The sequence below is a fragment of the Schistocerca americana genome, chromosome 3 (genome assembly GCF_021461395.2).
Source record: "Schistocerca americana isolate TAMUIC-IGC-003095 chromosome 3, iqSchAmer2.1, whole genome shotgun sequence".
In the NCBI taxonomy this organism is placed as follows: domain Eukaryota; kingdom Metazoa; phylum Arthropoda; class Insecta; order Orthoptera; family Acrididae; genus Schistocerca; species Schistocerca americana.
Window position 1 is genome coordinate 906,774,946 of NC_060121.1, and position 12,009 is coordinate 906,786,954.

Consider the following 12,009-nt stretch of genomic DNA (forward strand, 5'->3'; position numbering starts at 1 on the left):
AGAGGTCTCTCTTGACCCTTATGTGGGAAACTGCCACGAAAGGCGGGAGATTCAGCAATGAAGACGCAAAACACAATGGAAACCTCTACACAACCGTCGTATACTGTTCATCCACAGGACATGTGGCCTGTAATTGAAAAATGTAATAATGATCTCTCCAGCGGGAAAATATTCCCGATTAGTACCACGTTTGGATCTCCGGGAGTTGACTGACAAGGGGGAGATGAGCATAAGGAAGAGATCTGATCATGCAAAATGGTTTCGAAACTCTTTACAGTGCTCTTAAGTTTTCATTCATAGCTATGCCCGAGGTGGTGGTTTACACGTCATGGGAGTTGCTTGTAAATAGCTTCAGGATTTGACATACAGTCTGAGACATTTGATGTCATTCCGCCCAATTCCTGAGGTACTTCATAATTGTTCGTGAAAGGCAAACTCATAATGCATTGGAGAGTACTAGATAGTCTGCATATGTTGCCCCAAAACTTAATGAAAGAAATTGTGCTGTTGATTTAATACCCTAAAGAGAGAATTTTTAAATGTTGTAGTCTTCAGTCTGATGACTGGTTCGATGCAGCTCTCCAGGCTAATCTATTCTGTACAGACTTCTTCATCTCCGCATAAATTCTGCAGTATACATCCATTTGAAGTTCCTTAGTGTGGTCAAGCTTTAGTCTCCCTCCAAAATTTGCCACCCCTCCCCCTCCCCCTCCCCACTTCCTTCCACTACCAGACTGACTATTCCTTGAAGACTCAGCCTGTGTCGTATTAAAAGATTCCTTCGTTTAGTTAAGCTGTGCCATATATTTCATTTCCCACATTACAAATGCTTCTATTCTCTTCTTGCTGTACTTCTTATCGTTTACTTTTGTACAAGGCTTCACTCTTACAAAAACTTTCAGAAAGACCAATATTTAAATTTGTATTCGAAGTTTACAAATTTATCTGTTTTCCAAACGCGTTCCTTGCTAATGACGGTCTGCAGTGTAGTTGTCTCTCCTTCGACCATCACTGGTATTTGGCTGCCAAATAGCAAAACTCATCTGCCTCGTGCCTCATTTTGTAATCGAATTTTAATAGAAGCACCTGATTTAATAAGATAATTTTTTATTATCCTTACTTTACCTTTGCTGATGTTCATTTTATAAACTATATTCAGGACACTGTCCATTTCGTTGAACTCTGAAATTATTTATCTCTGGTATCTTGTATTCCTGAATTTCGCCAATGCAGAGAAAAATCACTCAAATCAGGCTACTACTGAAGCGTTAGCTCAGAATTCTTCTAACTGTATTTCTCCTATAGAAATATGGCGAAAAGCTATGGAAAGTATCTTCTACTAGCTATAAATAAATTCATTCATAGCTTATCATACGAGCAGCAACGACCTGGGTACCTTCGTCGCATGTAGGGTGTATTGCGTCAGCCGCAGTGCATAGTTAACGCCCAAGGAAGACGAGGCTGGAAGGACATTCGCAAGCACTTTCACGCCAGTGGGTCGCTGGACTAGGGTATAAATAGCGCGGGTGCGCTGCCCGTAGTCACAGTTCAGCAGCTGCAACAGCCGACAAACCACAAAGCCTGCCATGAAGACCCTGGTGAGTGCAACTGTCTACCCTGATGTTCACAGAAGTTCCGGATGCGCCGCCTCTTGGATGTCGTCACCCATATCGTTATCACCTACATGGTGCTCATATCTGCAGTTTCGCTCCGACGAGATGTGCTGCTGTATTCTGGCAATAAATATGACTTCATTACGCATCACAAAATACGATGGAGTTGCAATGTCGGTAGTTCACACTCTGTACACAGTAGGACATAGAATACGACTTCTAATACTGACCACACCTACCTGATCCGAGGCATTCGTGGATTAATGTAATGCTGCTAAGTACACGGAAAGTTAGTACCTGGAAACAAAGGACGATGTGTATCCGAACTACAAATAAATAAGGTCCTTGGTCAAATGCAGCTCAAACTGATTTGCATTTAGATTTTCCAAGATTTAAGCTAATAGGAGAATGTAAAGGATTAATGCTACGAAGAGCGTAAGACAGAATAATTGCCCCCGTCTGATACCGCAAGACATCTGGTGATTTTTCCGGAAATCTGACATTAACACCAGCATCATAATTAAAATTGCTACACCACGATGATGACGTGCTACGGACGCGAAATTTAAACGACAGGAAGAAGATGCTGTGATATGCAAATGATTAGCTTTTCAGAGCATTCACACAAGGTTGGCGCCGGTGCCAACACCTACCACGTGCTGTCATGAGGAAAGTTTCCAACCGATTTCTCATATACAAACAGCAGTTGACCGGCGTTGCTTGGTGAAACGTTGTTGTGATGCCTCGTGTAAGGAGGAGAAATGCGTACCATCACGTTTCCGACTTTGATAAAGGTCGGATTTTAGCCTATCGCGATTGCGGCTTATCGCAACGCGATATTGCTGCTCGCGTTGGTCGAGATCCAATGACTGTTAGCAGAATATGGAGTCGGTGGGTTCACGAGGGTAATACGGAACGCAGTGCTGGATCCCAACGGCCTCGTATCACTAGCAGTCGAGATGACAGGCATCTTATCCGAATGGCTGTAACGGATCGTGCAGCCACGTCTCGATCCCTGAGTCTGTAGATGGGGACGTTTGCAAGACGACAACCATCTGCGCGAACAGTTCGACGACGTTTGCAGCAGCATGGACTATCAGCTCGGAGATTATGACTGCGGTTACCCTTGATGCTGCGTCACAGACAGGACCACCTGCGATGGTGTACTCAACGACGAACCTGGGTGCACGAATGGCAAAACGTCATTTTTTCGGATGAATCCAGGTTCTGTTTACAGCATCATGATGGTCGCATCCGTGTTTGTCGACATCGCGGTGAACGCACATTGGAAGCGTGTATTCGTCATGGCCATACTGGCGTATCACCCGGCGTGATGGTGTAGGGTGACATTGGTTACACGTCTCTGTCACCTCTTGTTCGCATTGACGGCGCTTTGAACAGTGGACGTTACATTTCAGATGTGTTACGACCCGTGGCTCTACCCTTCATTCGATCCCTGCGAAACCCTACATTTCAGCAGGATAATGCACGACCACATGTTGCAGGTCCTGTACGGGCCTTTCTGGATACAGAAAATGTTCGACTGCTGCCCTGGCCAGCACATTCTCCAGATCTCTCACCAATTGAAAACGTCTGGTCAATGGTGGCCGAGCAACTGGCTCGTCACAATACGCCAGTCACTACTCTTGATGAACTGTGGTATGGTGTTGAAGCTGCATGGGCAGCTGTACCTGTACACGCCATCCAAGCTCTGTTTGACTCAATGCCCAGGCGTATCAAGGCCGTTATTACGGCAAGAGGTGGTTGTTCTAGGTACTGGTTTGTCAGGATCCATGCACCCAAAGTGCGTGAAAATGTAATGACATGTCAGTTGTAGTATAATATATTTGTCCAATGAATACCCGCTTATCATCTGCATTTCTTCTTGGTGTATCAATGTTAATGACCAGTAGTGTATTTCATTTCTAACTAGTTTCGAGGCTGCTAATGTCTGCATCAAAAATATATATCTACATGCTTCTCGCACATGTATTGTCGTGTAGATGTGGATTAAGTGCATAAAGCACACGTGGCCATTATTGAATGAGGCACTTCAGTCAGCAACATCTATCGAGTATTATTATTAGTAGGCAAATAAATGTACGAGTGGAGTCAGTGGCATTGAAACACCAGAGATTAAAGTGAAACAACTGGATTCATGACTACTGTGAATATAAATTAGTAACGATTCGTTCGTTTCAGATATACGTCTTTTTTCCTCCAGATCGTCCTGAGCGTGGTGTTGGCCGTGGCAGTGGCAAAGCCCGGCTACCTGGGTGCTGGACTGCTGGGTGCTGGTCTGGCAGCCCCGGCCATCGCAGCCGCCCCCATCGTCGTGCCGGCGATCCCGCAGCCCCCGGCCAACATCATCATCGGACCTGGCGGTGTGCCCCTGGACACCCCTGAAGTGGCTGCCGCGCGTGGCGCCCACCTGGCCACAGTCGCCCAGACGCGGGCCCGCGACGCCATCGTCAACTCGGCCGCCATCCTCTCCGGCCCAGCCGCCATCGCCGCCCCCGCCGCCATTGCCGCCGCCCCCGCCTACGCGGTCGGTGCCCCCGCGCTGATCGGCGGCCTCGCCCCCTCGATCGCCGCTCTCGGACCAGCGGTGGCTGGCGCCCCTGGAGCCCTGGCTGCTGCCGCCCACTTGCAGGCCAAGGCTGCCCTGCTGGGCTGAACTGCACTCCACAACAACTTCTATGTCGACTGAGCACATATAAATATGTCTTAGAGCTTTATATTAGAGCACAACGACCTGTCAGCAGAGTGACACTACGTATGTTACTGACCATTCTTCTACACCCCAACACAGAGGCTACAGACATTAATGTACATATGTTTTATAAATAAACATGCAAAATTACTTATCTATTTCATTTGACCATGAAACAGATTCCCATGTGGACGCCATAATAACAATCGTACACGGCATACAGAAAGAACTGAAATTTATGAACGGAAATAATTCACCATGTCAGGATGGAATCCCTATTCGATTTCAAAAAGAGTGCGCTATGGCATTGGCATTCATTGCGACTATTTCGCCCAGCGAACAGTCCAAAGTGGCTGGAAAAAAGTACAAGTGACTCCTGCATAAGAGAAAAGTAGAAGTGTGTGTTTGTGCGTGCGTGTGCGTATGTGTATATGTGTGTGTGTGTGTGTGAGTGTGTGTGTGTGTGTGTGTGTGTGTGTGTGTCTGTGTGTTTGTTTGGTGCTTGCCGAGCGGTCTGAGGCGCTGCAATGGACTGTGCGGCTGGTCCTGGTGGAGGTTCGAATCCTCCCTCGGGCATGGCTGTGTGTGTCCTTAGGATAATTTAGGTTACGTAGTGTGTAAACTTAGGGACTGATGACCTTAGCAGTTAAGTCCCATAAGATTTCACATACATTCGAACATTTCTTGTTTGGTGCTTACTGGCGCTCAACGGCGAGGTTATCAGCTCCCTTACTCCTATTAAAAGTGACGAATGTGAGGGACGTAGTAAAATTTGACCATACACGTTAAGACAACGGGAAAGAAGAAACGATGCTATACAGAAGGCTAAAACACAAGCGCCGGCCGTTGTGGCCCAGCGGTTCTAGGCGCTTCAGTCTGGAACTGCTCGACCGCTACGGTCGCAGGTTCGAATAGTGCCTCAGGTGGGGATGTATGTGATATCCTTAGGTTAGTTACTTTTAAGTAGTTCTAAGTTCTAGGGGACTGATGACCTCAGATGTTAAGTTCCATATTGTTCAGAACCATCTGAACCATTTAAAACACAAGTAAAACGACAAAGGAGCTAAAAGGAAGGCACAATAAAATTTCACTGGCTGGCGACTCAAGTAAAATATGGGCGAGCCAGTTATCTCATAAACATATTAACACCATCCCCATAAAATCTTGGTAAGAACGATGGACAGTTCGCAAAACTTAAAAACTCGAACCACATTCATTTGTTCATTACCTAAAATATACACAGTAGATCGGTCGGCAAATCACCCGCTGCCTGCTGGTCGGAAAATAAAATGCAGTCTCATAAAGTGTGGGGCACAGTGATCCATACGCCACGAGCGCCACACGTTGGATGGTCCTCTCGCCGGAGCAGAAAGCAATGCGTCATAGGGCGGTGGCCTATGCGAAGTCGAGTGAGGAGGACCTCGTCCCGTCGACGTGGCTGGAAGGACGGCACGGAGTTTATTGTTCGTTACTTCCAGCCTCCAATCCTCCCAGTGACGCAAGACTCTGGAGCTCAACAGCGAGGTCATACCACTCAGGGGGATCCCACACTGAAAGGCTTGAGACACACTTCCTTGGCTTCTAGATCCACTCTTTCGTTTCCCACAATTCCCTAGTGCCCTGGTACCAAGCAGAAAGAGACCTCCTTCCCTGACTGTTGTAGGTGGAGGAGACCATCCTGGATAGTCTGGACTACTTCATCTGCTGGGCACCAATGTTTCAGAGAATGAAGGGCACTCAGGAAATCGGAACAGACAAGAAATTTAGTCCTTCAAGAAAGTTTCATCTGCTCCAGTGCCCGCAATATTGCATACAATTCTGCATCAGAGACAGTAAAGACCTGAAGCAGTTTAACCTTGAGGACACAATCCGGAAAAACAACAGAGAAACCAACAAACCCCCTGTTTCGAATCATCTGTAAAAACAGCGACATAGTCGTGGTGCTCAGATGATATGTCAGAGAATATTAAAAACGGAGGCAGGAGTGCTATCTCTCCTGTACCGCACCAAATCTAAAATCACTCTGGGCCTCCCCAATAACCTGGCCTGCACGCTGTTAAAACCCTGGATCTGGAGTCGCACTGGCTCCAAACCGAGTGACTCCAGCACACGCTGCACGCCGATACTAAACGGCATTGTGGCTCGTGGACGGTTGGAAAAAAGTGAAATCGGAAGTGCTAGGAACTTACACGACTGTTGCACCACGAGGAGCTGGCGCCAGGTGCTAAGTGGCGGTTCCCATGCGTCAGCACAGAGGCTGGGTGTGAGACTGGACCGATAAGAACCAGTGGCCAGCCGAATCCCCTCATGGCGGACAGCGTCAATGATTCGCAAGTAAGAGCGTCTCGCTGACCCACATACCGTGCGCTGGTAGTTCAGCCGTGAACGCACTAAAGCCCTATAAAGCTGTGGGAGACGCGCCCTGTTTGCTCCCCAAGGCCTGTGGCTAGGACACTTTAAGGTATTGAGGACCTTCAGGATTCTGACTTTCAGGTCTCGCAGGCAACCACGACAATCTGGAGACAAAAATGAGGCCCAGAAAACCACACTGTCTCTAAATGTAGGATGGTGTACACCACTTACAAGGCAGGTAAATTAAAAATACGACGAGAACGATTTAAATGAACACACAAACGGTTATCCACAGAAAACTGAAAACGCGTCTTTGCAGAGCACTCCTGTAACCGCCGCTCTGTAAGCTGTGGCAACTCTGGAGGAGGAACAGAAAGCAGCCAAATAAGGAGCACTATACAGGGCTCCCTACCGTACACCTGATACTGTTGATAGCTGTTGCAAAGAGGGTACCACTGAAAACACTGTCCTAAGGGATACCATTCTCATATTCGAATCGATCTGACAGTGAGGCACTAACTCGGGTTCTAAAAATCCGGTGAGACAGGAAAGACCCCATGAAGATAGGGAGGTGACCACGAAAGTCCCATGCAATTGTGTGAGAATGCAGTCTCCATTCAGTATCAAATACCTTACAGTTATCAAAGAATGCACCGATGCAATGATGGTTGAGTAGGAAAGGCTGATGAATAGCCTCCTCTAGCGGGGTGGGTTGTTGACAGTGGACCGAAATCTCTGGAAGCCACACTGAGAGTGGCTAAGGAGTTGTCCGGTTTCTAACAACCGCACCAGACAACGGTTAACCGTTCGCTCCAGCGTCTTTCCTACGCAGCTCGTTAAGGTGATTCTCCTGTAACGACTGGCAGACATACGGTCCTTTCTTGGCTTCAGTAGAGGTATCAGAACCGATTCCCTCCACGACTTCGGGTAGTTGCCTATCTGCCATATGAGATTGAAACGTTTGAGGAGGATTTCCTTTGACGCCGCTGCCAACTGGCGAAGCATGCAGTACCGTATTTGGTCGTGACCGAGTGCAGCATCACGAGGCTCAGACAGTGCTGATTCGAGCTCCCACACGGAGAAAGAAGACTTGTATGCCTCAGTACAGTTGGGTCTGAAGTCCAGCTTGCCCCACTCGACAGTTTCACGGTAGCGGCTAAATAAGGGTAGAACAACGCACCTGCAAAATTGCAGACCAATATCCGTAACATCGGTTAACTACAGAATCCCTGAACATATTCTCAGTTAGAATATAATAAATTTTCCTGAGACCGATAAGCTTATGTTCACGAATCAGCATGGTTTCAGAAAGCATCACTCGCGCGATGCTCGGTTTGCCCTTTTCTCACATTATGTACTGTGAACTATGAACGAACAGCCTCAGGCAGATTCCACATTTCTAGATTTCCGGAAAACATTTGACACGGTGCTCTATTGCAGGCTGCTAACGAAGATACGGACATGTGGAATAAATTCATAGGTATGTGAGTGGCTCGAAGACTTCATAAGTTATGGAACCCAGCACGTTGTCCTCGAAGGTGAGTTTTCATCGGAAACAAGGCTATTGTCAGGAGCGCCCCAGGGAAGTTGAAAGTACCGCTATTATTTTCTCTACATACATAAATCATTGGGCGGACAGTTAGGGCCGTAACTTGTGGTTGTTTGCTGATGATGCTATGGTGTACGGTAAGGTGACAAAAGTCATGGGTTACCTCATAATACGGTGTCGGACCTTTTTTGCCTTAGTACAGCAACTCGACATGGTATGGACCCAACAAGTCTGAAGTCCTCAGCAGAAATATTAAGAGATGCTGCATCTATAGCAGTCCATTATTGGAGAAGTATTGACGGCGCACGATGTTGTGCCTGAACTGATCTCTCGATTAGGTTCCATAAGTGTTCGATGGGATTCATGTCAGGTGACGTGGATTGCCAAATCATTCGCCCGAACTGTACAGAGACTTCTCCAAACCAGTCGCGAACACCTGTGCCCCGACGACTCGGCGCACTGTCATCCATAAAAATTCCACCGTTGTTTAAGAACCTGAAGTCCATGACTGGCAGCAAACGGTCTCCAAGCAGCCGAACAGGAAATGGTTGGTTCAGTTGGACTATAGGAACCAGTCCATTCCATGTAAACACAGCCCACTCCGTTATCGAGCCACCACCAGCTTGTGAAGTGCCTTGCCGACAACTTAAGTCCATGGCTTCGTGGGGTCTGCGCCTCTCTACAAGCCGACCATCAGCTCTTACCAACTGAGATAGGGGATCATCTGATCAGTCACAGTTTTCCAGTCATCTAGGGTCCAATCCTTAAGGTCACGAGCCGAGGAGAGGAGAGGCCGGCAGGCAATGTCGTACTATTAGCAAAGGCACTCAGGTCGGTCGTCTGCTGCCATATTTTACTTATTTATTTACGCCTAAAGTTGCGTAGGACTTGAGAAGCAAATCCCCAAGGTCATGGAACGTGTCAGTACACGAAATTACAACATGAAAGTAATAACAGATAAAAATAAATGTTCATGAACCCGAAAAACTCAGTCCAAATGTTTAAGTAAACGCTATCAGAAATACAATAAGAATCAGCTTACTTTTTCAAGGAGCACCTCGACAGAAGGAGTGAACCTTGAGGAAACTCTTCAGTTTCGATCTGAAAGCGCATGGATTACTGCTAAGATTTTTGAATTCGAGTTGTAGCTTATTGAAAGTGGATGTAGCAGTGTACTGCACACCTTTTTGCACAAGAGTTAAGGAAGTCCGATCCAAATGCAGGTTTGATTTCTACCGAGTATTAACCGAGTGAAAGCTGCTTGTTCTTTGGCATAAGGTAACACCATATTTAGCCGCACTGTCCTGATGGAAACTTTGGTCGTACGTTACACATTAATTTGTGGGTAAAATTTCACGGGCTGTTACTTGTATTTTAGCACTGACAACTCCACACAAACGCCTCTATTCTCGGTAGTTACGTGAAGGCCGTTCGTCACTGCGTTGTCTGTCCTAAATTTAAATAGAGATGGGACCCCTCCACGCCCGCACCAACGTGGTGACCAAACCAAAAGTTCTACTGTCACCTCCGTAAACATGTTAGTTGTCTAGTAAGTGGATCACAGGATGCTGGGCTGTGATGTTGTCCGTGCGCCTGGGTAAGGCTACGCATTAACACGGTCCATCAGGTGATAGATAGTGGACGAAACGCGAGTGAGGGTAGCGATTTGAAGAGCAGAGGGAAAAAAGTGCCATGGGTCGTGCCGTGGGAAAAAAACCTCTGCGACAGTGGGATGGGTAGTAAGAGCAGTAGTGGCTTACTAGCTGCGATAGCTCATGCAAGGTTGGATTTGTTAGTATAGGTACCATGCATCATTACCGTGACAAGCGATGGCGATGTGTCCCAGTTGCTGCGGCTGCTACATTCCTGGAACAATCAAGATCGTTATACAGTAGTGGGAGATCGGCCATAGACCATCTCACTGTGTGGGGGATGTGTGGAGCTTGTTTGCATGCAGTGTACGGTACGGCTTCCCTGTGTGGTGCCAGTTATTCGACAGTGTATTTCAGCTGGATATCCAGTAATGGCGTCTGATTAACAGGGGCTCGCCTGTGCCGTTATGTTTGCGTATGCTTGGCCATAGATGTTATGTCCTTACAAGTATATCTTTTGGTCTTTTATGTTTCCATCTATGGTTGTGGTCGTAGTTTCCCAGATTCAGAATAAACGGGTTCTGCGAATGTCTGGAGTTTCTGTATGGTCTTGTGGTGAGTTTGTGGATTACCTCCGTGAGAGTCTCAAGTCAGTATTCCCGGTGAGAGTCCGCGATGCGTGTGTATCGTGGAGCATTGCTTATGATTTTGAGTACTTTGTTTTGTATGAGCTGCAGACGGCGCAGGCTTGTAGGCGCAGCGTATCCCCAGACAGGAGCTGCGTACGTCATTAGGGGTCGGATAAGTGTCATGTACATGGACCTCGACACCCTTCTGTTCAGTGTGATACGCCTGTTGAGCATAGGATAGAGCTGTTTGAGCCTCGCGCTAGCTCGGTTGGTCATGTGTTGTATGTGGTCCCCCCAGAGTAATTTCCGGTCCAACCAGACACCGAGGTATTTGACTTTCTCGCGGAAACGTATTGGACGTGCATGTAGAGTTATTTGTCTGCAGTAGCGGTGTTTGCGCAGTTGTTTCGGTCTTCTAGTGAACAGAACGGCTTCGCACTTGTCGACGTTTACTCTAACACGCCATTTCTCCAACCAAGGCTCGGCCACTCTGAGTGAAGTCTGTAGGCGTGACGTAATGTTTGATGGTTTCCAATCTTGCGCAAGGATGGCTGTGTCATCCGCGTAGATTGCCATCATTGTGTTGTGTGTGGTTGGGAGATCGTTTATGTAGAGGTTAAACAGTAGGGGCCCTAGGATGCTTCCCTGGGGTACTCCCGCGTGTATACCGTGTCGTGTTGTCTGTCCTGAGAACTAATGCCTTAAATTTGATATTCTCGTCGCACGCTTGACACTGTGGATCCCAGAATACTGAATTCCCCGACGATTTCTGAAATCGAATGGCTTATGCATCCAGCACAAACTACCGTTCCATGTTCAAAGTTTGTTAATTCCTGTGGTGCGGTCACAATCACATCGGAAACCTTTTCAAATGAAACACCTGAGAATAGATGATAGCTCCGGTAATGCACTGCCCTTTTATACTTTGTGTACGCGATACTAACGCCATCTGTATATCTGCATACTGCTATCACTTTGACGCCTAAGTGCATTTACTTTTGGGTGTCAATTACATCTTTTATTGCCGCGATTTGCATGATGAAGCAATTTCTGGTCTATTCTGGGAACTGCCAATAGCTCTCAAAACGTAGTTTAATGAGAAATTTCTGTATGTGTGATGTACAGTTCGAAAAGCAAAGTGTGCTTTTAGCTGTTGGACTATGCCAAGGAAATGTTGTTAATAAATTCGTTTGACAACGTGTAACCTCCGGCAAACTGTGTCCCATATTAACGCTAGTATTTTAAAATAAATTGCAACTGCTGGTAACTTTTGTAATAGAAACTACAGTCTTACGAAATGGTGATAACGGTAATGGCCTTTAAAGATTATTTAGCTTCGCGACCGAAGTGTAGTTGCGCCAGTATGTTTTTCCCCCTTTTTACCCCTTAGCGGGGAAGTACCACGATGTTGGGAACCATCGACCTGGAGTCTGGAGCCGCGCGGGATTAGCCGAGCGGTCTTGGCGCTACAGTCATGGACTGTGCGGCTGGTCCCGGTGGAGGTTCGAGTCCTCTCTCGGGCATGGGTGTGTGTGTTTGTCCTTAGGATAATTTAGGTTAA

General features: G+C 47.0%; 1 protein-coding gene across 1 annotated transcript; it reads left to right on the plus strand.

Moving 5' to 3' along the window:
- Positions 1-1,549: 1,549 nt before the first annotated feature.
- LOC124606992 (cuticle protein 18.7-like) lies at positions 1,550-4,476 on the plus strand. Its single transcript, XM_047139133.1, has 3 exons — positions 1,550-1,598; positions 3,838-4,299; positions 4,360-4,476. The coding sequence occupies exons 1-2, from the start codon at positions 1,587-1,589 to the stop codon at positions 4,288-4,290; spliced, it is 465 nt and encodes a 154-aa protein (XP_046995089.1). The 5' UTR covers positions 1,550-1,586; the 3' UTR covers positions 4,291-4,299; positions 4,360-4,476.
- Positions 4,477-12,009: the final 7,533 nt, after the last annotated feature.